This window comes from Chroicocephalus ridibundus, chromosome 1 (assembly GCF_963924245.1).
Source record: "Chroicocephalus ridibundus chromosome 1, bChrRid1.1, whole genome shotgun sequence".
NCBI lineage: Eukaryota > Metazoa > Chordata > Aves > Charadriiformes > Laridae > Chroicocephalus > Chroicocephalus ridibundus.
Window position 1 is genome coordinate 25,550,208 of NC_086284.1, and position 25,042 is coordinate 25,575,249.

At 50.7% G+C, this 25,042-nt stretch overlaps 1 protein-coding gene across 1 annotated transcript; it reads left to right on the forward strand.

Moving 5' to 3' along the window:
- Positions 1-16,951: 16,951 nt before the first annotated feature.
- PDX1 (pancreatic and duodenal homeobox 1) lies at positions 16,952-23,127 on the forward strand. Its single transcript, XM_063339867.1, has 2 exons — positions 16,952-17,598; positions 21,033-23,127. Exons 1-2 carry the CDS (start codon positions 17,202-17,204, stop codon positions 21,419-21,421), a joined length of 786 nt encoding a protein of 261 aa, XP_063195937.1. The 5' UTR covers positions 16,952-17,201; the 3' UTR covers positions 21,422-23,127.
- Positions 23,128-25,042: the final 1,915 nt, after the last annotated feature.

The following is a 25,042-nucleotide window of genomic DNA, read 5'->3' on the forward strand; positions in this document are numbered from 1 at the left end:
GGACATTTCTTCTGGAGGAAAATAAATCAGAAAGCACTCACTTTGTAATGTGGTATTTGTGTTGGAAAGATGCAAAAGCTCAGTCCTTCTGCAGCAGGATCTATTTGATGTGGATGCTGGGAGGTGTGTGACCATTATGGCTTGAGTTGTGCTTCACCACAGGCTGTCCTGGTTTGAGGTAGAACAGAACCAATTTTCTTTGCAGTAATTTAACTTTTCAGTTAAGTCTCTTCTAACTAACTGCACTTTCTGAAATTAACGGCATATTCTTCAGACAGTGTCTGCTTCGGGAGTGATAACGGCTGAAGTATGCAATTAATACCAAAGAAAGGCATGCAGAGAGGCTCTTGTTTATACTTATTGCTCTAACAACCAAGGCCAGCTAACTTTGTTATGGACCAAACTGGAGGGTCAGAAGCAGAAGAGTGTAATGGTGTTGTACCTATGGGGAAGAGCGGACAGGACAGGTGACCCAAAACTGATCATAGGGTGTTCCATCCCATCTGCATCCTGCTCAGCATAAAAGCTGAGGGATCAAAGGGGTCAGCTCTTTCTCAAACGGCTGATTTCTGACAAGGACTCTGTCTGTCCATCTCACTTTGATCCCGATCTCTGTTTTGCTGAATCCAGTTCCTGAATACAGCTCCCATCCACCACTGAGTCCATTCTGGGACTTTCCCAGTGCCTGCCGGTGATATGATCGTCACCACATACCTCTGATACAGACAGTTAAGGGGCTGGTGAACAGCCACCACCCCACAGGTTTTCATCCGGAATTGAGTCCACAATCTTCACTTCAGGAAACCATCTTGATCCCCAGGCCTGCTCCTCTTTGCACAGATAGCAGAAATAGTTCTCAGCTTTATCAGAAAAACAACAAAGATAAATCAAACAAATCCCATGGTAGGAACCAGTCGGGGTTTAATATCATGTTACTCCAAGTGTGTACAGGATCTGAGCTAGGCGCCCCAGGCTCTTGCGACAATTCATCTGAAAATGTTGGGAACTGCATCCCTTGTGGCTATCTTCTCTCTATTGATCCAAAGAGAGCATGGGAAGATGGGGTTGTGGACAACTTCTGGCCAGATGAATCCCAAAATATTTATCTAGATAGCATGTATCATACTTATTTTCTGGGACCTAATGCAGCAGACAAATGGATGGGCTGTTAGGTAGTTGGGTAGACAGATAAGTACTTCAATATCCTATTTACCTATCTTACTGTTTATCTATTTTCAAAAAATATATATATACACATCCACACACATATATACATACCAGTGACATAATTATCTGTTAACCAAATACATATTTGTTAGTTAGTACAGCTCATTCATATTTGTCATCAGTTGTGTTATGGAATAACTGAACTGGTTGTTAGAACTAGTGCCTTATTTTTTTCCATAAATAATATTTCCTGTATGAGGGAATTACTTAGATTTCTTACTAGCAAAATGCATGGATTGAGCTTCGAATGGCAAATTCCACAAATTGCTAGAGTGCAGAATAATGCCCAGAGGTCTCAGACGACTTCTGGCAAATCTGGCTGGGGAGACTGAGATTGTCTGGTCTGTCCTTCTGGCAAGGAAGCTGGACAAACACGTCCATAGAATACCCCTATCGGTCAGTGAACACCTGATGACAAGGGCGTTGCAGTAATGGTGGCCACCAAGATCACACTCCCTTCTTGCCGCATTTGCTTAAGATGAGACACCAAGGAGACTTGTGCAGACAGCTGAGGAGGGATGCTAGCTCAGCAACCCACGGCTGCTCTGAACATCTCAGTGAAAGCCCTCAACCTACCAAACACTAACCTGAGCTCTGAGATGCTTTTTGTTGGTCAGTGAAGGGTTTTTTGTTCCAGATGGCCATGCAGCTCACTTCCTGGGGACCCTGCAGAAGAGAGCTTGAGCAATGGTCCACTCAAGGTGTCTGGCAGGAAGAAAAGCTCATTCCCACTTCTTTTGGCTTCTGGCTTGGCACTCACCTGCAAGAAAAGACATGAGAGTTTGTTCCCTTTCCTAGAGGCCAAGTCTCCAAAGTCCTTGGTAAGTGCTGCAACCAGCCTCCCCTCTTCAAAGACTATATGGTGTATTGAATTCCACTCCAAACACCAAGAATGTGATTGTGCCAACATATCCCTCTGTTCCTTCATAGCACAGCCCAAGTAGCTTCCCAGTCCATGCATGTCATCAGTCTGGGACACTGGCTTCACCAGGAGACAACTGAAACCTAATGTCTGCCTACTGTTTACACAACGGGTTAGGACAACTAGCTCAGATGGAGAAGTGCATCCTGGAGATCCTGAGGAACATAAGAACGTAGAAACAGATGCACAGGTCAGGCTGAAGATCCCTCCTGTTGGGTATCCACTACCAAGCAGTGGCCAGGTGATGCCTAGAGAGGAGGACATGAGCAGGATAATAACGTAGGGATATTACAGGAGTGGGAACTTCCTTGGTTGCACTCAGATGCTTCTTCATTAGACCATTTGTCCTGGGGAGACGCACAGTTAGGTAAGATAAATACCACCCTAAATTGCTTCTGTTGCTGAAAACGTCTGTGCAACAGGCAGAGCACTGGCTACAGACCTGGGCCAGACCCTTCTCGGGCTGCAGGGGTTTGGAGTCAGCAGTTCCATTTATCAGGAGAGTGTTTTAGCTCCAGCCCTGCTCCAGCAGCAGGTGTTTTTTGTGTCCCAGAACAGACTCTGGGTCCGCCACAATACCTCCTTTTTCAGCCTTGTTCTTCTTTTAGAGTTAAAACAAAAAATCTCCAGCACTTCTTTGAGATTTTTATCTCCCTACTGTCACTGAATGCTTTACAGACTATTTTCCTGTAACACCTCTGGGGTGACCTTCTTGTCACCTTCAAAGAGGTTCCTGCTTAGTCACACCTTCTGTCCCCACCAGTGACAGCTTCAGCTCGGGCAGCCCTGGAGCACTCGTCCTAATGGCCTGAACTGAGATTTCTGACCCACTCCTGGGCTGTAGCTCTGACCCCCGCTGTGTCTAACATCAGAAGCTTCTTTTAAAAGTGTCATTGAATTCATGCATCCAGGTACAGTCTTCGCTCTTCCGTACTCACTGGACACTTTGCAAAGCGGATCTCTAATCACTGATTACAGCTGTATGCAACTTTCAAAACTTGTATTTATATGTGGGGAAAGAAAAAAGCCTGGACAGTCTGCAAATTTAGATTTTCCAAGCCTTATAACAAGCACCTTTTCTTTGCCCGTAAATGCAAAGTTCATCTTGCTGTCCTAGCCAGTGAATGCTCTAGGGCAGCAGGGTGACTTTGAACATGGAGATGTGCCACCAAGCCGTTCCCAGCATCACTGCTGAATCAGAGAGCCAGGGACCACCTTCCCAGTGCACACTGTCCCCAGATGTGCTAGAAACCTTAGGGATAAGGCTCCTGCAGTCCCCGTCAAACGGGAACCTGCTCACTGGTGGTTTCAAAGGGCTGCTTTCCTGTCTGTGATGGTCAAGAGTAGCTCACCGATGCAACTAAGTCAACAGCAGAACTCTGCTAAAAATCAGCACCTGAGATGGCCACCTACTTACACATGACACCTGCCCCTCTAAGGAGGCTGCGATAACAGGTCTTCTTCCCAGAGCACAGTGCCAAGCCTCCACTGGAAAAGTAGGTGGAAAAGAGGAAGCTTTGTCTTGCCCCAGGAGCATCTTGGACATCTCCCTGCTGGGAGCAGCCTGGAGATTTCATCCAGCTCTGACATCCCAGGTTGAGGCAGCTCCTGCCCTTGGGAGCCTGGGGCCAGGGGTCTGCACACCAGTAAAGAGGCAGAGGCTGCTAGCAGTGTGTTCCTGCTGTGCAACAGGGAATCGATCATGCTACACCTGAACGAGAGCATGAGAGCCTTCTGCGTGCTGCCTACTGGGTGGGTGCAAGGAAACATCTGTAGGTGAAAAGTAAAGGCTCAGACCAGTCTTTAGCTCAAGGCTTTGGGCTGATAGTGCATCCCAGAGGCAACAAGCACAGCGCCTGACCTGGCTGATCACAGCAGGCTCCTGGCCCAGGCTTTTTCTACTTGGGAAAAAACCCAACCAACAACAAAATACTCCCTTCGAAGAAGTCCAAGAGCAAAGGCTGATGCATCAACTTCCTCCTAGAATATTTTTCCACTGCAGAATGGACTTGTGCCTGGTCCTCATGCATGTCAGCTGGTGTTTCTCTTGTCCACACTGAGGATCTGCAGGGAAGGAGACCTTCTCCTCCTCAGTGCCTGGCCACATGGATACTGCAGGTGCCACAGTTGGGGGAAGCATCTTTGTGAGTTCAGGTGACCTGACTGATTTTAGACAACCTGTGAATTTCTGTGGTGTTTCGTGAGGCAAGAAACAGCTCTGCCTTCCCCAGCCCTGTAGATGGAAATGCTCTTTGCCTTCCTTTTTAGCTGAGACACCCTCAGGGCTGCACGTTGCTCACATCCACCCTCTTCTGCTGGGGCCACGTGGGTGATCCTGTGCTTTGAGATGTACAGTGGCTGGTGGCTGCCTGGCTGTTGCAGAAGGACACAGGCAAGGTTTAGGAGGAGGCACAAGGCATGTCACCAACGATTTCTGTCATCCTGTAAGGCAGCAGCATTCCCAGAGGGAGTTCACTCCTGGCATGGTGAAAGCACCCACTGAACATGGTAGATTCTGTGCATTGCCCAGCTGTGGACAGATGTTTGGGTGCCAGAAAGCTAGTGCAGACAGGGGATTGCATTATTCAGAGGCATCTTGGAGACTGGGAAGAGCTTCCCACATAACTACTGACAGAAATCAAGGTAGCTGAGAAGCTGCTATCAGCTGGGAGCTGGCTGTCCCAGGCTGCCCCAGATCAATAGCTGTGATATTAGCTGTGAGCCCTGAGGATAGGGATGTTTGCCATGTAATGAATACAGTGGTTTACTCAGGGGCAGTGACCTAAGCGAAGGTCTGAAACAGCAGCTGGTTTTCACAAAACAGGCTGCAGACATCTCCTATAGCATGCAAACACATCCCCTGCAAAGGGGATCCTCTTCCAAGCCTCAGTGGGCCATGAAGGGAAGCTGGGGGCAAACTTGTGGGACAGCCACACGTTACAGGGAAATGTCTGACCTTACACCAAACTCTAAGGATAGCTGAGCTCAGCGTTACCTTGCGAGAGGCCTCTTTGCCTCCATAGGCCACAAGAGTGATACCCCGACCACAGAGCAGCTGACAAATGGACCTTTAGTGGGGGTTGAATACATGCCAGTGGCAAGACTGTAGGACATTTGGCCAGTGGGTGCCAGAGGATGCTGTCTTCTGACGGCGGAGAGGCTAATGCTGTCTGGCTGGGCATGGCGTGACCTCTGCAAGGAGCAGGCAGGAGCTTTGCTCAGTTGCCCTGAGACCATGTCCAGTGGCCAGCATGGCTCAGGCTTAGTGTCTGTGGGTTGGGAAGCAGGCAAGCGAGGGACATGAGAGCAGGCTGGTACACCCACATACGCACCTCACCCGGCAGTGCAGAGCAGGAAACAGGAGAATATGAACCTCGCGTGTCATGCTCGTATCAGGCTATTGCTCCCGCTGCGGTAATGGCAGTGTTTAGAAACAGATTAAGGGCTTTGGGCACAACTTACCACCTCTTCCTTCTCTCCAAGCACCGGAGCGTGAGTGTGCTGTCCATGTCTCTTCATCAGCAGATAATACCAAGCTAAAACAACAAGATATGTAGGCAGGATTTCGCTCACATAACTACAGATGTCCAAGCCTGAGTTAGCTGGTCCCTTTGTGGTGGGTGAAGATTCATGCAATAAACACATTGCGTCCATCTGCCTGGTGCCCATGTCAAGCCAGAGATTAGCAGAGGCCCTTTGCCTTCCCTGAGGGCGGTGTTGTCTCCAAAGGGCTTGGCTGGCTGCCTGGTCCTGCCCAACAGGGAAAAACTTGTGGAAAACACGTCCAGCTTTGCTGTCTGCAGCCATCACCCTGAAGAGCCTGGTCCTGCTGCTCCCTCCAAGGGGGGACCAAAACTTTTGCTGGGAACGCGCACAGCCCTGGGCAAAAAAGGAGGTGCTGGCGAGGCAGGGACATGGAGGCAGAGGGACCTGTGCCAGGACCTGGTTTGAGAGGGGTGGCTGAGGTGGGAAGCAGCACGCGATGCGGGTGCAAGCCACTGAATGACCAGAAGAACAGGCAATTCTGCTTTGCTGAATACTAATTCAGGCCCCTCTTCCCCTTGGGCTCACAGAACGTTTAAGTCTACCCTGATAAAAAAAGGCGTGAGGAGCTTGGGTGAAACCACAGGGACGGGCACAGACGGTGTTTGTGGTGTGGCCTCACCTCCAGAACAGATTGCTTCCTTTGACATCCCTTCCACCGCTCCCGCTCAGCTCCCACTCAGCTCCCACTCAGGCACCGTAGCTCCGGAGGCTGCCAGCCCCACGCCTCGTGGCTCCAGAGGGGAAGGAAATCCTTGGAGCTGTTTCCACATCCACCCAGTGCTAATGCTTTGTCTTGGGAAAAGTGTTAAATACATCTAGGCTTTGAAAACACAATGATATCAAATCTGTATTTAAAACAATTTATGCATAGGCCACCATAACATTTTAATGGGGAAAAAATACACAGTCGTTTCAAGCTTGAAGGGTCTAAGTAGTATGGTTTTGTATAAATGGCTGATATGCTATTTGTTTATTGGGCAATCTACTTTTTTATATTGTTTGTCAGGCTATATAATTTTAGGTGAAAGCTTTTTAACATGCTGTGCCTGCCAGAAGAACTTCCTTTATATACAGGTTTCTGCTCCAATGTGCATAGAAAATAGACCACTAATTGCCGTCTTACCCCGACTTGCACTGTTAACCAGAACCTGGCTACTCCATAAATTAGACCATATTAACGGTACTGCTGCACAAATGAGTTGAGCACTAAAGGAGTTGATTTCATTTTAGGTTCACAAGAGGATCATTTAGTTTAAGAGGCTGATTTTGGCAACTGTCACGTTCATTTATTCGATTGGAGGTTCCTAACCACAACAAGGGGGAAGTGATCTCTCCACAGGACACCAGACAAGGATGGGGGACCTGGACTCTTTTGCTGGGGTTATATTTCTTCAGGCCAGTGCCTTCCTTCTCCTGACCCTGTCTGCCTTTGTCTGCTGTGGGTCTTTGGACTGTGCATCACTCCAAGAGGAGGTTGTCTCCTAGGTTGAGCTGATGCTGGGAAAAAGTGGCTCTGATGGCTGTGAGGCTTCTGAAAGCTTCTTTACTAAAACGTGATGTCTCACTTCCTTTGGTTGCTATGATGAAGCTAGTCTCGCCATGGTTTCTGCAATGCCATGTGGATTTTAGTGACTGTGAAAAACTGTTGCAGATGTAATATATGAGAACAGCCTTAAATCCAAAGATGTAATGATTGTGCCTGGCTAGACACCCAGCGGGTAGGTGTACCCAGTGGAGCCTCTTACTGCTGGGTCAAGTGTTAATCCATTCCTTGGCAGCGCAGATACCACCTGTGTCAAGAGCGGGACAGCTCAGGGCTTTTACAAATTCAGATGAACTGAGAGTAACCAGACTGTAATGTCTTCTTCCCTCGGTCTTTCCATAGTACTCCAGCTAGACCATAGTACTCCAGCTAGACCATCTTACAGTCCCCTCTCAAGCACTTCTGCCCTTACCGCGCACCCTTGGGCTCTCTACCTGCTCGCTAGCGCCGGGTCCAGAGGTGCCCTTCCAAAGACCAAATAACCCATACATTCCTTACTGGCTGGGTGAGATACTTCCCATTTGACTCTCTCTGATGGGACAAGACCAATTAGTCTCCTAAATCACACCGAGTATTTTCTGACTGACATTTCTCAAAGCCTCCTGTTATTCCTAGGGCTTGGACTAAACACTGAGTTAATGATTACTGGGTGGAGTTTCACTGGTTGTTTTGAGGAGACAGCCTTTTCCAGCCTTCTGGACACCTGAGGGAGGACATTTAATCAATGTCTTTGTCCTTGTCAGCTGATGCATTAAATCAGGTGGTGTTTAGGTACATAAAATCATTTCAGGCACTGACAACGTGCTTTCCAGAGTTCAGGTAAGGAGCAATAAAACCTACATGCATCGTTAAGAGAAGGAAAATCTGGTCAAGCTTTCAGTTAAATGTGTAAATTTATACCCATTAGGTGTGTACAGTTCATCATCGCTCCGTAAAGACATTGATTTTTTACCTGGTCTGCTATGTAACTGTGGGTTTAAATCACAGCTTTTCAAACTTGAGATGGACTTAACTTGCGAATGTAATATAGCTATGAACTTATAAATACTGAACGGAAATAGTATACAAAGACAAGAAAACAAATATATAAATAATGGACTGGGAAATGCCAGATGAAAATACAATTAAGAAGATTATCATGGAGAAAGAGAAAGTGAAAGAGAAAGCAAGTGAAAGAGAAAGTGGGGGAAGGGAGTGGAAGGCAAGGCCAGGGGCAAGAAAGGTGAGCTGAAGAGCAAAGTGGAGCAGAGGAGTGTTGCAGGTAAGTGGAAATATTTGAGGCTACCTGACTAAATTACACTTGAAACCTTTTATTATAAATAAATAAGCACGCTAATAGCAGTTATCCTGCACAATAAACATTTAGATTTTTTTATATACACAAGGAAAACAATGCAGCTGAGCAAATGAGCAATCCATATTATTTAATTGGCTCTGCTTACTTTTGTGTTTGTGAATTATCTGTGAGAAAATTCTTTTCCTTCATTTGTTAAAACATGAAAGGCCCTAAAAAGTTTTCAGAGGACAGATGTCTCTTAATTTAAAAATACTTATTTATTTAAATATTTAAAATTCAACCTGCGTTAATAACTGATTGGACATGTAAGGTGTACATACATTTCTCTTCCTTTGCTGGATGATCCTAAGAATTAGGCCCATTGCAGTGTATTACACAGGCAAGGAAGTATCAGCAAGGAAGTTGACTGAACGGCTTCAGCTGATGCCACTGTCTGCATACTCTCTGAGATGGTATTTTGTCTCCTGCCCTCCTCCTGTTCCTTCCAAGGACTCCTCTCTCACAGCATGTTATAGACAAAGCCCACTTAAACCAATTCTGCATTGGTTCTACTTTCTCTACTGAGGTGTTCAAGTCCAAGACTTATTCACCATAGATTTTATTACACCCATGCTCAGAGGACAGGGGACAGGTTTCCTCACGGGCTCCTTCCCAGCACTGTCCTCTGTGGGGTCTGAGAGGTTCACAGCACCTCCAGGGCTGATGTGGTACCAGTTTACAGAGGGGACCGTGAAATTTGTTGCCCAGTTTTTAAATGGATTTCAATGATTGCATTGATTTCAGTGGAACGTAAGCATGTAAATCTATGAAATTCACATTAAATCAAGAGGGATTAAATTACTAAGTCTCTACTAATTCTTAGTGCCCAGTTGAAGTACTCAGAAGTTTTACTGGACCCACCAGCTCAGAAAAAGTCCGTGTGGACAGCACTTGAGGGTGTAAAGACACTTTCAATGCCCAGTTCTTGTGGGACTTCTTGTTCTCTGGCACAACCAGACTTTGAATTTTGACAACCAAAAGCATCCCCATCTCCTAGGAGTACCTCAGGCTGCTGCAGACCAGTCACTCAGAAAAGCAAGGTGTTTGCAGTTGGAAGATGTTTCTTGGAAGTTCAACCCAAGAAATTCATCAAGGTTACAGTATCTCCCTTTGGTCAGACCCGTTGGAGCACCTGGCAGTGCAGCCCAGGTCCAGAGAGCTGATGAGAGAACACCCTCCATCTTTCCTGGCTCCTGCACTCATGTTCTTCCCTGCAGGCAGGGACGGGGAGGGGAAAAAAGTCAGGCTGGAGTATTCACAGGTCTCACCCAGAGCTGAACTGGGAGCACGCCCAGACTTAGACCTTCAAACTCTTTCCTCTGAAGGATGAGCATCTGATGTGTCCTCTGCATAAATCACCTTCCTCCTCCTTGCTGATCAGGGCTGGAGGATGGAGCATTAAGAACACAGAAGCATAGAATCATAGAATAGTTTAGGTTGGAAGGGACCTTAAAGATCATCTAGTTCCAACCCCCCTCCCATGGGCAGGGACACCTCCCACTAGACCAGGCTGCTCAAAGACCCATCCAGCCTGGCCTTGAACACTTCCAGGGATGGGGCATCCACAGTTTCTCTGTGCAACCTGTTCCAGTGTCTCACCACCCTCACAGTAAAGAATTTCTTCCTAATAACTAATCTAAATCTACCCTTTTCCAGTTTGAAGCCATTACCCCTCAGCCTACCACTACACACCGTTGTAAAAAACCCCTCCCGAGCTTTCTTGTAGGCACCATTCAGATACTGGAAGGCCACTATAAGGGCTCCTCGGAACTTTCTCTTCTTCAGGCTGAACAACCCCAACTCTCTCAGCCTGTCTTCATAGGAGAGGTGCTCCAGCCCACTGATCATCTTCATGACCCTCTTCTAGAGTCGCTCCAACAGGTCCATCCTTCTTGTGCTGATGCTTCCGAAGCTGGACACTGTACTCCAGGTGGGGTCTCACTAGAGCAGAGTAGAGGGGCAGAATCATCTCCCTCCACCTGCTGACCATGCTCCTTTTGATGCAGCCCATGCGGTTGGCTTTCTGGGCTGCGAGCACACATTGCTGGCTCATGTTGAGCGTCTCATCAACTCCTCAGGGCTGCTCTCAATCCACTCTCTGCCCAGCCCATGTTTGTGCTTGGAACTGCCCCAACCCAGGTGCAGGACATTGCACTTGACCTTGCCCTTCATGAGATTGGCACAGGTCCACCTCTTAAGCCTGTCAAGGTCCCTCTTGACAGCATCCCTTACCTCCAGTGTGGTGTCCTGCACTCAATGCCACAACTGCAACGCAGTGAGCTCTCATTCAGTCCTGAGGCCCACGGCAGGGATCTGCTCACTGTAGAAAGAAGCTGTAAAGGGCTTAGCTGCTAAGGTTTAAGATGCATCTGTGGAGCCTGTGTGATATGCAGCAGTTCAGAGTTTCACTAAATGTAGGGTGCTTTGCAGAGAGAGATTGGTCTGGAGGGACATTCCTGTAGGACAGCATCCCAGAAGAACTTCTAACATACTTAAATCCAGCAAAGAAACACATCAGTAAAGAAAACAGGGCATGAAAATGCTGTGTAGGATTGCTGTCTCCAGATGTCAGTTATTCCAGTCCTTTACTCCAGTTTGGGGTCACCATATGTACGTAGCTCTTGTTTTCAGAGACTTGCAGAGGCAGTGACTCCACACCCTTGTGGCGGTGTGCTCTCCCCTTTTCCCCTTTCCTCCCCCCCCGGCTCCTGCTCAAGCCATGGCCATCAGCGGGAGTTGTTATGAGTTGCACTTGAACTGTGGGAGATGGCTGGCAACATAACCAAAACACTGTCAACCGCCCACGACAACCCTCCCCACACAGCCACCCCTGGAGCGTCACCGTTTCCCAGCTTCACTTTCATACTGGTCCAAACGATTTTAAGGAAAATTTCCCCACGTGTTTGGTGAGAGGCGGAGATACAGAATGGAAAATTTCAGCCCAAATGGTTGAAGTCCGGCAAAGTGACAATGGACAAACAAGAGGGGAGGGCCATGGTGAGAACTGCCAGGTGCCACCTGCGCAGTCAGGCTCCGGCTGAGCCTGAAACCTGCCCTGCCCCGAAGACCCTGGTGTCTAGGGGAAAAAGCAAGCAGGAGGAGTTCTCACTGGGTTGCAGTTATGCCCTGAATTCCTCTATCTGTAACTATTTGAATATATATATACACACATATATATACATATATATAAAAAAATATTTTTCTCTACTCCTATCTGGTGTAATAAACATGAAGTGGAAAACAGAAAGTCGCGTGGGGCAGACAACATGAAATTGCTGTGTCCTCAGTGGAAAGGTTCACGATATTTTGAAGTAATTCCTGAATTCCTCTTACAAGGCAATGAAATTGTGATTCCCTGGTGATAGCCAATGCTCCTACCAGAAAATGCAATTATGAATATCAGGGGGAAAATTAAAAGGTGTAAAAGAGAACGTGTAAAAAGGGACTACGCACGTCCTCTCCTGCTCTCATCTTTTCCCAAGGCAACTTCCCTACATATTTCCTGAACAAGGTCTTATTCAAAATGGCTTACGTCAATGTGTCTTCACGCAGTTCAAGAGGTGGCCCACACCTACGGTGTGAAGAAGCTGATGCGTGCTGGGAAGAGCAAACTGAAGTTGCCGCGTGCGAACGCAGGATCACTCAGAGACCAAAAAAAAGCTTCCCGACAAAAAAAAAAAAAAGCCTGATGAACCAGTGTTACTTTAAGGCAGGTGGAATAGTTCGTGCTCTTGTTTTTATCGTTGGTGCTAAGAGGGAAAGACAGCTTTGTTTTCACATGGTTATTGATTATTAACCAGCTTTGTGAAAGGTTACCTTTCTGCTAGATACAGCCGGCGGGGGGGGCGGTTAAAAATCAATCCCTGGGAAAGCTCTGTTTCCCAGTCAACTTCTCCTTCTCCCACTGCCAGCCCTTCCCATGGATGCAGTTTCACTGTGTTGGTTTGAGCATGTCTGGGAGAGAAAAGGAGATTATTTTGAATGTGTTCCACTCACCCTCAATACTTCTTTTCTGTCAAAATATGGATTACAGAAAAGCGGTTGAGCACCGAGAAGTCATCAAATATTATGCAGATATAGAAAATCAAACCAGATTACTATTAGGAAGCATAACTGAACTACTTACTGGTTTGTACTCAAGTTAGACGGTCAGGGATGTGGGAGGAAGGATGAAACTACCATCAGTCATAGAATGATAGAATCATTTAGGTTGGAAAAGATCTTTAAGATCATTGAGTCCCACCGTAAAGGTCATAACAGGAAAGGGAACTAATTGAGTAGAAGTTCACAAACTATTTGTATTGAAAGGCAAACAAATTGCTCCTGCCACCTTTCCTAGGGAAAAAAAAAAGTAAAATTGCTGTGTCCAGGTGGTTTTACATTTCACTGAGCTCAGCAGCCTGCAGTGATGTCTGTCAGACGCTACTGGGGAAGACATGGACAAGACTTTCAAAACACAGTGACTGAGATTAAGTTCCTAAATTAATCGTTTAAGGTAAGATCATTGAAAGTGCCATTGAATTTCAAGAGGTATGTTATATATGTTGGCATACATTTGAAAACCACATAGATACCACATTACATATGTGTCTTGGCTTTCCAAAACACTGGGCACTCGGCCACGTTCGTACTATATTGTAAAGTTTAGGCTTCATCTAATACGGACTAAGAGTTAACCACTCAGACAATCTCTTCTCTGTCAGGCAAACACCAAGCTAGAGGAATATGATCAGATCTTAACAAATCCTTAAAAGACACTTGAATCTAATATGGTAATTCAGGTATTGCAGTGTGGTTATTGCATGATCTTACTGTAGGATGGCAACAGCTGAGTACCTGAAACATTTGTTACTAGCGCTCGAATATCCGAAATCCTGCGCTTGTGTTGAAGATAACTAAAATGTGCCTGTACTACTTAGCATTAGTGATACAGACTTGTGGATTCATTTTTATTTAGCCTCTTGGAATAACAAACTTTCTGTAAGGTTTTGACTTCCAAGTAGGTCCTCACAGCAACTTTAAAGAGACCATTGAGTAGTCCATAAAAGTCTCCTCAAAGGAGTAAAGTGCCATTAGAGGTGACAACCTGGACCTATTGAGGTTGTTCTCAGCATGAATTATGGGTGTGTTAATCATAGAATCATAGAATTGCCTAGATTGGAAGGGACCTTTCAGATCATCTACTCCAACCATCAACCCAACTCTGACAAAACCCATCACTAAACCATATCTCTAAGTGCTATGTCTACCCATCTTTTAAAAACCTCCAGGGGTGGGGACTCAACCACTTCCACCAGACACAACGCAGAGCTGGACATGTGAGTTTCCCAGCTCCACGGATGAAGCTGGGTGACCAAAACATGGCGGCCATAGATATCTGCAAGATCTCTGGGGGCTTCTATGAGCCATAAAAACTATAAAACCTTCCTACTGCAGGTAAAGTACAGGACCTCCAGCTGAACTGCAGCATACATCCAGTCAGGCTTTAAGGTGCTGGAGAATCTACCCAACCCGTTGTTAATTTGCTCTAGCGTGCAATATGTCCATTACTTTTCTTTTCTCTTTTCAATAATTAAAATTCTGTTGCACATTTATCAGTGGGAATAACCAAGTTTGTATCAGCTGTCTTGCCTTTGCATGATTACCTGTAGACCAAGGATGACCAAGTTTCCTGTCACTCCGAGCCTGCCAAAGCCACAGACCTGGGGAGTTAGGGCAGGGGAAGCTCCCAGCTAGGGGATGACCATGGAGTCCCTGGGCTCACTATTCAAAGTGTGTTCAAGTGCTGCTGGCCTCATAGGCTCCACATATGAGCTAAAGAGGTAATGCCACACTTTTTGATTTCTTGCATTGTGCCTACCTATCTCAAAGCTCTTCTAGTTGGAGAATCAGGGATGAATAAATGCAGCCAGGTGCAAGGTGAGCAAAGGGTGGCAGTGGCTCACGCGGTGGCTTCTAATCTGGGGAGCACTTTGCCACAAGATTTACATAAGGTTGTGGGGGAGACTTAAGATGTGGAGGAATGAATTGCGGGCTATATAATCCACACAGCTCAGGAAATCCCTGGAGCAGAAAATTCTGGGAGTCTGGGAGGAGATCCAGGTGTGGTATCTCCTGTGCACACTGCTGTGACTGCCTGAGGTGACACGTATGGGCATCATTTAGGGGGAGTGTATGGGGTCACTAGACTTTTGCCTCGAGTAGGCACAGCAATGCCTGCAAAGCCTGGTTCTGGGGCAAGCCGGGCTGCTCCCATCACTCCCTCCTGCCTTCTCTATCACCCATTTCCCACACCAAATGGGCACTAGGGTGAGACCCCACTCATAGCTCAGAGGCTTCACCCAGGGACCCACAGATTTGGAGGGGTTCTTCAGCCAGATCTCAGTGACTGCATCCTAGGAGAAGGAGGCAGGCAGTGGTGATCCCTGGGCTTGGACTCCAGCCGGGCTCAGCTCCCCACACTGTGGCCTCCCCAGCTGCCAGACATCACCGCCCCCCAGGCCCGGCCAGGGTCCCCAATGCCGGGATACCCAGTGGGACACTTTTCCTGCACTCCCGTTCGCTGCCTTGTTAGCACGGCAAAGCGTGCCCTTATCACCTGCTCATGCAGGCAGAATGAAAGAGAATTAGCTCTAAATTATACGAAATTCATTTGCTTTGGAGGGGGAAGTGTTTGCTCTATTTAGAAACGTTCGTTATAGAGAGAGGACCGCATTAAGACACCGGGTAATGGTCCTGCCTGGAGATGAATCAATTTGCTCTGGGTTTTATGGCCTCACGTTTGTTTGTCCGCACCGGTTCCCCGTGGAAAACTGGGGGCTGTAAATGCTCCCGGGAGCAGATCTCCGGGGGTCTCCTGGGATGCAGCCCCCAGCCCAGGGTAATGAGCTGGGGTTTCTGGGATGGGGTCGGTGCATAAGAAGTCTGCGGATCAAAGGACACTTGTGCCTGAAAGCGACCTCAGGGGAGGCATCGCGGTGACCGGGGTGCTGAGCAAAGGAGGGGGACCACCGCTGAGGGAGCTCGCCTGGCTCAGCGCAGCCTCCCCGGCCGCACACCGGCTGCGAGCCCCGGGCAGGGCGCGTACCCCGCCCGGCATGCCAGGGGATGCAGAGGGAGGGCGCCGGGCGGGAGGGAGCCCGAGCAGCAGCGATGTCTATCGGTAATTCCCGCTAATAAAATACTTTTTCACTATCCGCACTATAATTGGTTTACAGCCTCTTTTGTTTATTTATCCATAAGAGCTGCTGTTAAATGGCTTGGGAAAGCAATCGCTTAATGGCTCAATATTGAATCAAAGGCTCAGTGTGCTTTCTAAGAGATGGGGGACCCGCGTGGGTTCAGAGCGGAAACTCATTTTAAGTGTAATGGACTGGGCGGGTTTATGATCCCACGGAACCGGGCGCAGGAGCGAGGTACCGGCAGCCTCCTGCCCCAACCAGCTCAGGGGATGCGTCGCCACCCGCCGAGCCGAGCCGGGCTTAACCGAGCCGAGCTGAGCCGAACCGGGCCGAGCCGCCCGCACCCGAACCCGCCGCGCTGCTCCCCGCGGCCGCCCTAGACGGAGCTGCGGCTCCGCGCCCCGACGGCGGCGTCTGGAGCCCCGGTGCCGGGAGAAGGCGCCGGGGAAAGAGGCGGTGAGAGAAGGCGGACCGGGCAAATAGGAAGCGTACCTGCCCCCGAGCCGGCGAAAGCGGCGGCCGGGCCGAGAGCAGGGAGGCAGGGAAGTGATCTTTGTCCCTTTCGGTAGCTCTCCGCCTCCTCATAGCCTCGTCACCAAGTCAACCGGCACCACCTCGCAGCAGATTATCTCCGAGGGTCAACACATTGCAGCCCAGGCCGCGGGGAAGGCTCCCAAATTTACCCCTTGGGCAAACAATCCGCTGCCTATCGTTCGCTCTGGTGATAGCATTGTGGTCCCCGCCAGCCGCATCCCCCCCGGGCAGCGGGGAAGGGGGCAAAAAGCCTGTCCTTGCCTTCTCTTGGGGCCTCGGCACACCGGTGTCCCCGAGAGAGCGACCCCCCGGCGCACCCTGCCCGTCCCCGGGCAACCGCATCCCTGGTCGAGATGCCCCCGCAGCCAAAAGACCCCTGATGCCAAACCCTTCCAGGAGCCGTGTCCCCACCCCGGCCCACCGAGGGTTTGCCTCTCCGGGCCGTGCTCAGGGGGGGCTGGGGGATGAGCAGCCCCTGGGCAAGCAAAAGGTGGGCTTAGGGGTCATCCCTCCCGGAGCTCCCCGCACGTCGGGGCAATTCCCCGATCCCCTCTCCGACCCCGCAAGCCCCCCGCCGCGGGGCTCCTCGCCCCAAAGCAGGGAGCGGCACCCCTCAGCGGGGTCGGGGGGTCCCGGGACCTGCTCGGTTAAGGGGGGAAGAGGGTTGCGGGGCCGGGGCCACCCCGCTTGGCCTCTTATGGGTCGCGCCCCGCCCAGGAGGGCTGCGGGAGGGCTCACGTGGGGGGAGCGGCGCCTATGGGGAGGCGGCGGGAGCCGGGCAGGGCGGCGGGGCCCGGCGGGGCGGCGAGCTGTCAAAGAGGCATCCCGGGCGCCGGGAGCGGGAGCAGCCTTATGTGTCCCTAAGCTGCGAGACCCCCCCCTCCCCTCCCCTCCGCGCCGGCCCCGCTCGCCATGAACACCGAGGAGCAGTATTACGCCTCGGCGCAGCTCTACAAGGAGTCGTGTGCGTTTCAGCGGGCCCAGGCGCAGGATTACAACCCCAGCCCCCCCGCCTGCCTCTACATGGGCAGGCAGCAGCAGACTCCTTACCCCAGCGCCTTAGGGGCTCTCGAGCAAGGCAGCCCGCCAGACATTTCACCTTACGAGGTGCCCCCCATCACAGAGGATGCCGGGGTCTCCCACCTTCATCACCATCACCACCATCACCCTCATCTTCCTCCTCCCCACCAGGACGCGCTGCCTTTCGCAGACGGGGCGGACACGGGCGCGATAGAGGAGCCCCGAGTGCAGGTGCCTTTCGCCTGGATGAAGTCCACGAAATCGCACGCCTGGAAGGGACAGTGGACCGGTAAGCCCCGCCGCCTCCTTTTGTCGCTGCCTCGCCGCTTCGCTGCCTCTCGGCGGGCAGGAACCCTCCCCTGCACCGGCCCTGCTCCCGCCGCTCGGGTGTAGCGTGGAAAGATCCTGGAGGGTCCGTTCCCCGGGTCGCTGCTGGCCCCTCAACACACACTGCTGAGGGGCCGCTACCGTCGGGTTGAACGCCGGGGTGGGATCCAGCCCTCCGGTCCCCGCCGGCGGGCTTGCCGCTCCCCGAGCTGCCCAAGCCCTGAGCAATTATTAACGAATTATTTTTCACCAATTAACTAATTGTCGCCAAGCCGGGGCAACGTGCAAACGTCTCCCGGGCGCTGCCGCCCCGCCGAGCAGGGGGTCTCGGCGGTGCGGCCGCTCCGCCGCTCCGCGGGAGCGGTGGGCTCTGCGCAGGGCGAGGCCGGGGGCGCGGAGCCACCCGCGGGGTGGAGCGGGCGCGGAAGCGACAGGCAGGACTGCAAGGGCAGGGTACAACCCCGCTGCCCGCGTCCCTGCGCGGAGAAGCCCCCGAAACCCCGGAGCAGCCGCTTTGCCCCTCTCCGCTGCTCCCCGGCTCTCCCCGGCGCCCGGGCGGCAGAAACCATCTCCCCTCCTGTCCCCTCTGTCCCACCCCCCTCCTGCTTCCCCGGTGGGTTTTAGCCATAATTGCACGTTTCCAAGTGAAAACCCAGGGCAGGGGAAACAATGCACAAACGAAACAAGAGCTGCCAGCGAGGGGAAGAAACTCTATCTAGGCAGAAAGTTCCGCTGCCCAACAATATTTCTGTCCCTGCCTGCACAATGTTATCGTGTCCTGCGCCTTTGTCACGCCTATACGGCAAATATTATATTAATGGCTTTGTTCAAATAGACAGTTGAAAAAAGGACTGGAGTATTAAAATCGAGGTGCAATAGTTTGGGAATTGCATGGGGCAGACCGAAGTGGGCTCCCCAGTCCCCGCGGAGGCGCATCCGCCGGGCAGGGGAGTGGAAGCGCTGCCCCACGCCGCGGACTCGGCGGCAGAGATTGTGCCGGGGGAGGGGGGAAGAGAAAACCGGATCGTTTTCTTTGCGTTGAATGAATTTGTAGGAATTAAAAAAAAAAAAAAAAAAAAGGAGCGGGTGTGAGATATATAAAGCCAAACTCTCAAACTAGCCCTTTTTTTCCTCTGTCTCCCACACCTGAGGAATTGCAAACCAAGCAGCAAAACGAAACCTTTCCCGTAGAATCCGAACTCCCTTCTCTGCTCTTCCCAGATCTCCCGGCAGGTCGGGGACAGGGCTGTGCTGTGCCGGGGATGCGTGTGAAGGACACGCACGCATGTTGCTGTCGCGGGTGGACGCTGCACGCCCGGGCAGCGAAAAGGGCACGGCGCTACGCCGGGCGCCTGCACCACACTCGTACCCGAACCCCAGTACATTTGCACGCTTTATATTGCAAACTATAGAGCCTAAGGATGTATTTATTTTTTTTTTATGGAAACCCTTGGCATTCAGGCGTCCATGGGTTCCGCTGTGAATTCTGCGTTGTTATTGCCGGGGAAAGGCGCCCAGAAAGGCCGCGGCCGAGCCCGGCCCGGTGCCACCCGCCGTTCCGGGTCCGGGCTCCGCCACCCGCGGGGGCCACCAGCCCGGGGGCTGCCAGCCGCCTCCTGAGGGTCGCCCCGTCCTGCGGGATGGGCACGGCGGGGCCGCGGCCCCTCCAACAGACACCAGGTGTTCCGCCTCCCGGTAGCACTGATTTAATTTAGCATAACAGAACCATTTTTCAGACCTATAAACACATACGAGTATATACATAGATTTATATTTATAAACATTTTATACATATACATAGATTTTTAATATATCTTTTAATATTTATGTATACACAGGTGTATATACATAGACTTATATCATACACATTTTATGTATATACATGTATTTTTAATATATAATGTGCATATATATGCACACATAGGTTTATATACACAGGTTTATATTTATGCACATTATTTATATAAAATCGTGGGAATAGGTAAGAGGCGGGATAGCCCCTGTTGAAACGGCTGTTTCAATCAGTCTGGCCGTGCCCTACAGACGAGACCGCCACCAAAAGCGTGCCCGGCTGGGCTCCCAGCACTGGCCGTAGCGGCCGTGAGTTTCAGTGCTCGCCACCGGCCCCCCTCGCTGCCGCCGCCGGTACCACCCGCGCCCCGGTGCCCACGCAGCACGGTGGCGGCCCCGCTGGGAATGGCCATTCCGCTGCCGCCGCTGTTTCCGGGAGCGAGAAATTACAAAGTTTCGCCAACCTGGAGAAACGGAGGGGCTGCTGTCCCGCTCCCGGCCCTGGTCCCGCTCCCGGCCCGGTAAGCCCGCCGGTGGCAGCCCCGTTGCCTCCCGCGGGGGTCCCTGTGTCCGAGGAAGGGCCGAAGCCGGCTGCTTGGTGGCGACATCCCGGGAGATCCCACCGCGGCTCTCAAACTCCTGTTCCGTGGAATTTCTCCCAACTTTTTTTTCGTCTTGGGCAAAGGACGGAGGCCCGATCCGAGGCCCCGGCGGGGAGAGCCGCCCGCTGCCCTCCGCGCCGCCATCCCGGGACCTCACCGCCACCGCCTGTGGGCCCTCCACTGCCGGGGTGGCTTCTCCTCCGGGTCCTTTACCGGGGAGGTGACATATTTAATTTTTTTTATGATTATATTTTGGTTTGTTGCTCGTGCGTGTGTGTCGCACAAGAAAACAATTTTTTTTGTTGTTATTGCTTTGGTTTATTGTTTTGTTTTGGTTTATTTAATTATTTTTTTATGTTTTGGTTTTAGTTTTGTTTGGTTTGCGGTTTTTTGGGATTGTTTTTCCTTTTCCTTTTCCTTTTCCTTTTCCATTTCCTTTTTCTTTTTCTTTTTCTTTTTCTTTTTCTTTTTCTTTTTCTTTTTCTTTTTCTTTTTCTTTTTCTTTTTCTTTTTCTTTTTCTTTTTCTTTTTCTTTTTCTTTTTCTTTTTCTTCTTCTTTTTCTTTTCTTTTTCTTTTTCTTTTTTCTTTTTTTCTTTTTTTTTCTTTTTTCCTTTTTTTCTTTTTTCTTTTTCTTTCCTTTTTCTTTTTTCACGGGAATCTCAGCAATTGCCAGGCTGTAGATCCTATGGTGCCTTCGGCGACGTGCAAGCAGTGGCGCTTGAGCGTCGCCCCCGGCTTGAGGGACGGGGTTTCCCTGAAAACTTCGACCAAATTATTGTTAAAAAAATATTAAATTGTTATAAAATAAAACAGCAGCAGCTCCGACAGCCGCCACTAGCACCGCCTCGCTGTGCCCGGTCGGAGGGGCTCCCCACGGCTGTCCCCTCTCCCCGCTTGCTGTCCCCCACGCGCCCCCCGCGCCGCGCAGGGGTGCGGGCCGTGGCCCCCCGCAACCCGAGAGGGGGTCCAGGCGGGCCGGGGCTGATTCTCTCTTCTCTCCAGGGGGATCCTACGTGGTGGAGCAGGAGGAGAACAAGCGGACGAGAACGGCGTACACCCGAGCGCAGCTGCTGGAGCTGGAGAAGGAGTTTCTCTTCAACAAGTACATCTCCAGGCCGCGGCGGGTGGAGCTGGCTGTCATGTTGAACTTGACCGAGAGGCACATCAAGATATGGTTCCAGAACCGGCGGATGAAGTGGAAGAAGGAAGAGGATAAAAAGCGAGGGGCGGGCAACAGCAATGACCCCGAGCAAGACTGCGTGGTGTCCTCCGGGGAGCTGCAGGGCAAGGAGGATCCCCAGCCGTGCCCTCCTGGGAACATATCCTCGGGGGTCCCTAGGGACCTGCTGGCCCCCAGCCTCGCCCCCAGAAGGCAGCAGGACTCTCGGTGAGCCGCCGGGAGTCCCCACGTCCCGGCCGGGGAAGCGGATGGTACCGAGGAGAGACCCAGCTGCCCTCCGCCGCGCTGTGCCCTGGCCGACCCTCGCCCGCCTTCCCCCGGGGACACTCGGGGAAAACTCCCGTCCTGCAAAAACTAAATGAAAAGGTGCTCGGCTGTAGCAAAGAAAAGTTCGCTGGGGCCTTCGCTGGCCCTACGGGATGGCGGCGAGCCCGGCCCCGCTCCCCCCGTGTTGTCCTAAAGTACATCACCCGGGCACCCCTCGCCGCAGCGTGACCCCGGGGACAGCTTGCCCCGGGGAAGGGGGATCTCGGGCGGCCCCTGACGATGTCTGAAACCCTGGGTGCACGGAGCGGTCTGGAAACCGGAGGAGAAGCGAGAGCACGCCGCCTTACCGCGGACGGCTGCCCAGACGGTGTGCGGGTCCCGCCGTGCCCGGCGCTGCACAAGCGGACACGGAGCCGGGGCATCCCAAACCTTCCCGGGGCTGGGAACCCCGACGTCCTCGCCCCTTCCACAGGCCCCGGGGCATCAGATTTACCGAGGATTCCCCCAGGACTATTATCAACTTCTTTGGAAACTGGAACCTGGTTTTTTTCGTTTTCTTTTGCCTTTGGGAAAAAAAATTTAAAAAAAATAAAAAAGGAAGAAAAAAAAAGCCCGAGTGTCCTGCGGGCAGGATTTGTTTCCCCTGATGACCGTCTCCCGGTGACTGGCACAGGTAGCCGGACTCTCCTCCGGGCTCTGTCAGCTGCTCCGCGGCCGTCGGGGCTCCGCGGGGCGCAGGGCTCCCCTGGCCTCCCCGAGGGGTGGCCGCAAGCCCGGGGATGAGGCAGAAAATCCGCGGGTGGTCTCCGGCCAGGGGGCAGAGGCAGATCGGTCTGCGAGCCGAGAGCGGGACGTGTCTGGCGGGGTAGGGCTGGTCCCAGGACATATTCCTCCGGGGAAAAGCTCCTGCCTGCCTTCCTCCTCTCCCACAAACTCGGACTCTGCCTCGGAGAGAAGAAACCTCCCTGCAGCTCCCGGCCTGGGGCGCAGGAGAGCCTGGCCGTCTGTTACCAAAAAATTCGTCCCCACCGCGACAGCGGCAGGAACAGGCATTTTGTAGACGGAAAACTGTTCCAGTAACCGCCTGAAACACTGTCGGAGATTCAACTAAGTGGCGGGGGGGAAATCACACCGAAACTAGAAACGGGAAACAGCGACGGGAAGGAGGCAGGAGCTGCCCGGGTTTGCTGCGGGTCAGGTCGGGTCTGCCTCCTCTCCTCGACGGGGAAGGTCCGGATCTGCCCCCGGCTCCAGCAACCCCTCGAGCATCCCTCGGGGACCGCCACAGTCCCTCCCGGGCATGCTATGGGAGGAGGAAGAGGAAGAGGAGCGCCTGTCCCATCCTGGCCAGAGGATGTTCCCAGTCGCACGGCTGAAAGCGAGGGGGAGAGGAAGCAGCTTGCCACAGCTCTTTTTCTTTTTTTTTTTTTTTACTTTTCCATCTTACATGAGACTTTTAACAATAAGGTGGAGACTTGAGCTGAAGGTGTAATTCATCTATTACTTTTCTTTCCTTTGGGGGCACTAAGATGTGTGTGCAAACAGGGACGTTCCTAGTCATTTTTCCTGCCTGAGAAATTTATCATTCAAGCCTATATATCCTTGTTCATCAAAACGCAGTTAATGAGTGAGAACTTTACAAATGATTATATGAGCAAAATTCAAATAAAGCTGTTCTGCTTAAGAAGCAAAGCACCGTATTAATTAAAGTAAAATTTCTCAAACTTTTGGGGATCATAAAGCTATTTTTAAACCTCAGCATTTCCAACCATTATTCATTAGCATCAACCTGTCACTGGAAACATGCAGTGGAACAATTTCCACATATCTTCTACAATGTCTGGCACTGAAATTGCAATTCGGGGGCTGCTACAAAAATAGATTTAGCTGCAAAAAAGAAATTTGTCACACAAAATACCACGATTTTCTGCCAAGAATTAAACAGTGCGTCGCCCTGGGTAAGCAGCACACATGGTGTCTGAAACTTTACCTGTCCTTTCTCTGATATAACACATTCCGTTTCTATTTTCTCCGTGTCCTGCTGTAAAAACAGGGAAGCTGTAGAATTGATATGAATTGTTTGACCACAGTGCCAAGGTATTTTTATGAGTAGAGGTAGAATCAGACCCGCATGATTTAGTTTTAACAAATAAAGTTTTTTTCTTTAAAGAATTTACTTAGTTTATAGATTTAGCACTTGTTAAAAATACATGTTTTTTTCTTACAACTGCATCAATGGAAAAATTATCATTAACTCAATCAAAACACCTCTGGAACCTTGTAGAGGTAAAGGTTTATGGTAGCCTTCACCTGGCAGAGCAGCCAGCCCTGCACTGTGCTGGGGAAAGGGAAGGCTGACGTGTGGAGTTATAAGGCTGCTGCAGTTCTTGTGCTGTCTCATCTCACCAAAATCAGTTGTCCAGATATACCAATTTTTTTACCTAGGAGGCACCCCCCCTACACCTTATGAAATAGTTCATAATTTATATTCAGTCATTGTTAACCTCAGGATAAGCTTTCCACAGGAAATTCTAAAAATAATGTTTTAAATCAGGGAAGAAATGAAAAGTGTGGGATGTCTTTTATTTCCTTCTTGGGCAATACTCAAGTCCTTTAAGCGTGTGTGAAAGAGGTATGTCCCCAAGAATCATGTGTATTCAGCATTATTTATTTAAAAAAAAAAAAAAGCTGAGAAAGCTTTAGGGTGATTTTCCCCTCCCTGGGTGCTCCTGGCACAGGCACCCGCAGCACCGGGAACTATGGAAACAACAGTTCTACCTATGGTTCTGGCGGAAGACAGTGAGGCTGCAGGTCTTGATGCAGCTTTGCATAGGCAACACCTTTACTGCCCGTGCTGTGCTCAGATGCATCCCCCAATACTGCAGTGAAAACTTTCCTCTCTGCCTCTGCTTTACTGGGATATTGACTGTCATTACATGAAGGACCACAAGGCAGGGGATATTCAATGCCCTCTTACTTCTCCAAGCTGTGCTGAGTATCTAATGCGAATGGCACACAGCTAGGCAAACCATGGCCAGGAGCTGGGGGCTGCTGTCACACACAGGCCAGATCCTGCCGCAGAATGAATGTTGGTTTGCTGCCGTCTGAGAAGCCACATCCAACATGCCCTGTTGGGGCCATTGCTTTGGTTGAGGCTGAGGAAGGGAAAGAGGAGCTCACGCATCCCCCGTGCTAACCCCTGCTTTACCTCCTACAGACAGGACCATGTCCCAGGACTCCGTAGGGATGGCCATATGAAAGATAAGACTGGGAGACTGTGCCTGTCATCTCCATTGTAAACCCATACGTTTGCCTGAAAATCCCTCCATGTATGAATAATTATGCCTATAAATCAATTCTGAAAGCAGTGATTTAACCTAAGGTGTGAAAGGCTTTCCAGTCCGACACTGAAGCCTGCTACCTCCCACGCTGCGGTTGCTGGTGCCATGACCACGACTGAGGAGGGATGCTGCAGGCGGAGAGAAGAAACGTTGCTCAGAAAATGCCCCTGCCAAAGCAGGGTCACCCAGAGCAGGATGGACAGGAACGTTTCCAGGTGGGTTCT

What these genes read in the sequence shown, in the direction of transcription:
- PDX1 (XM_063339867.1), top strand. Translation starts at nt 17,202, where the DNA reads ATGAACACCGAGGAGCAGTATTACGCCTCGGCGCAGCTCTACAAGGAG. An exon ending in CTGGAAGGGACAGTGGACCG is followed by an intron (nt 17,599 to 21,032) that starts GTAAGCCCCGCC and finishes TCTTCTCTCCAG; the next exon opens with GGGGATCCTACGTGGTGGAG.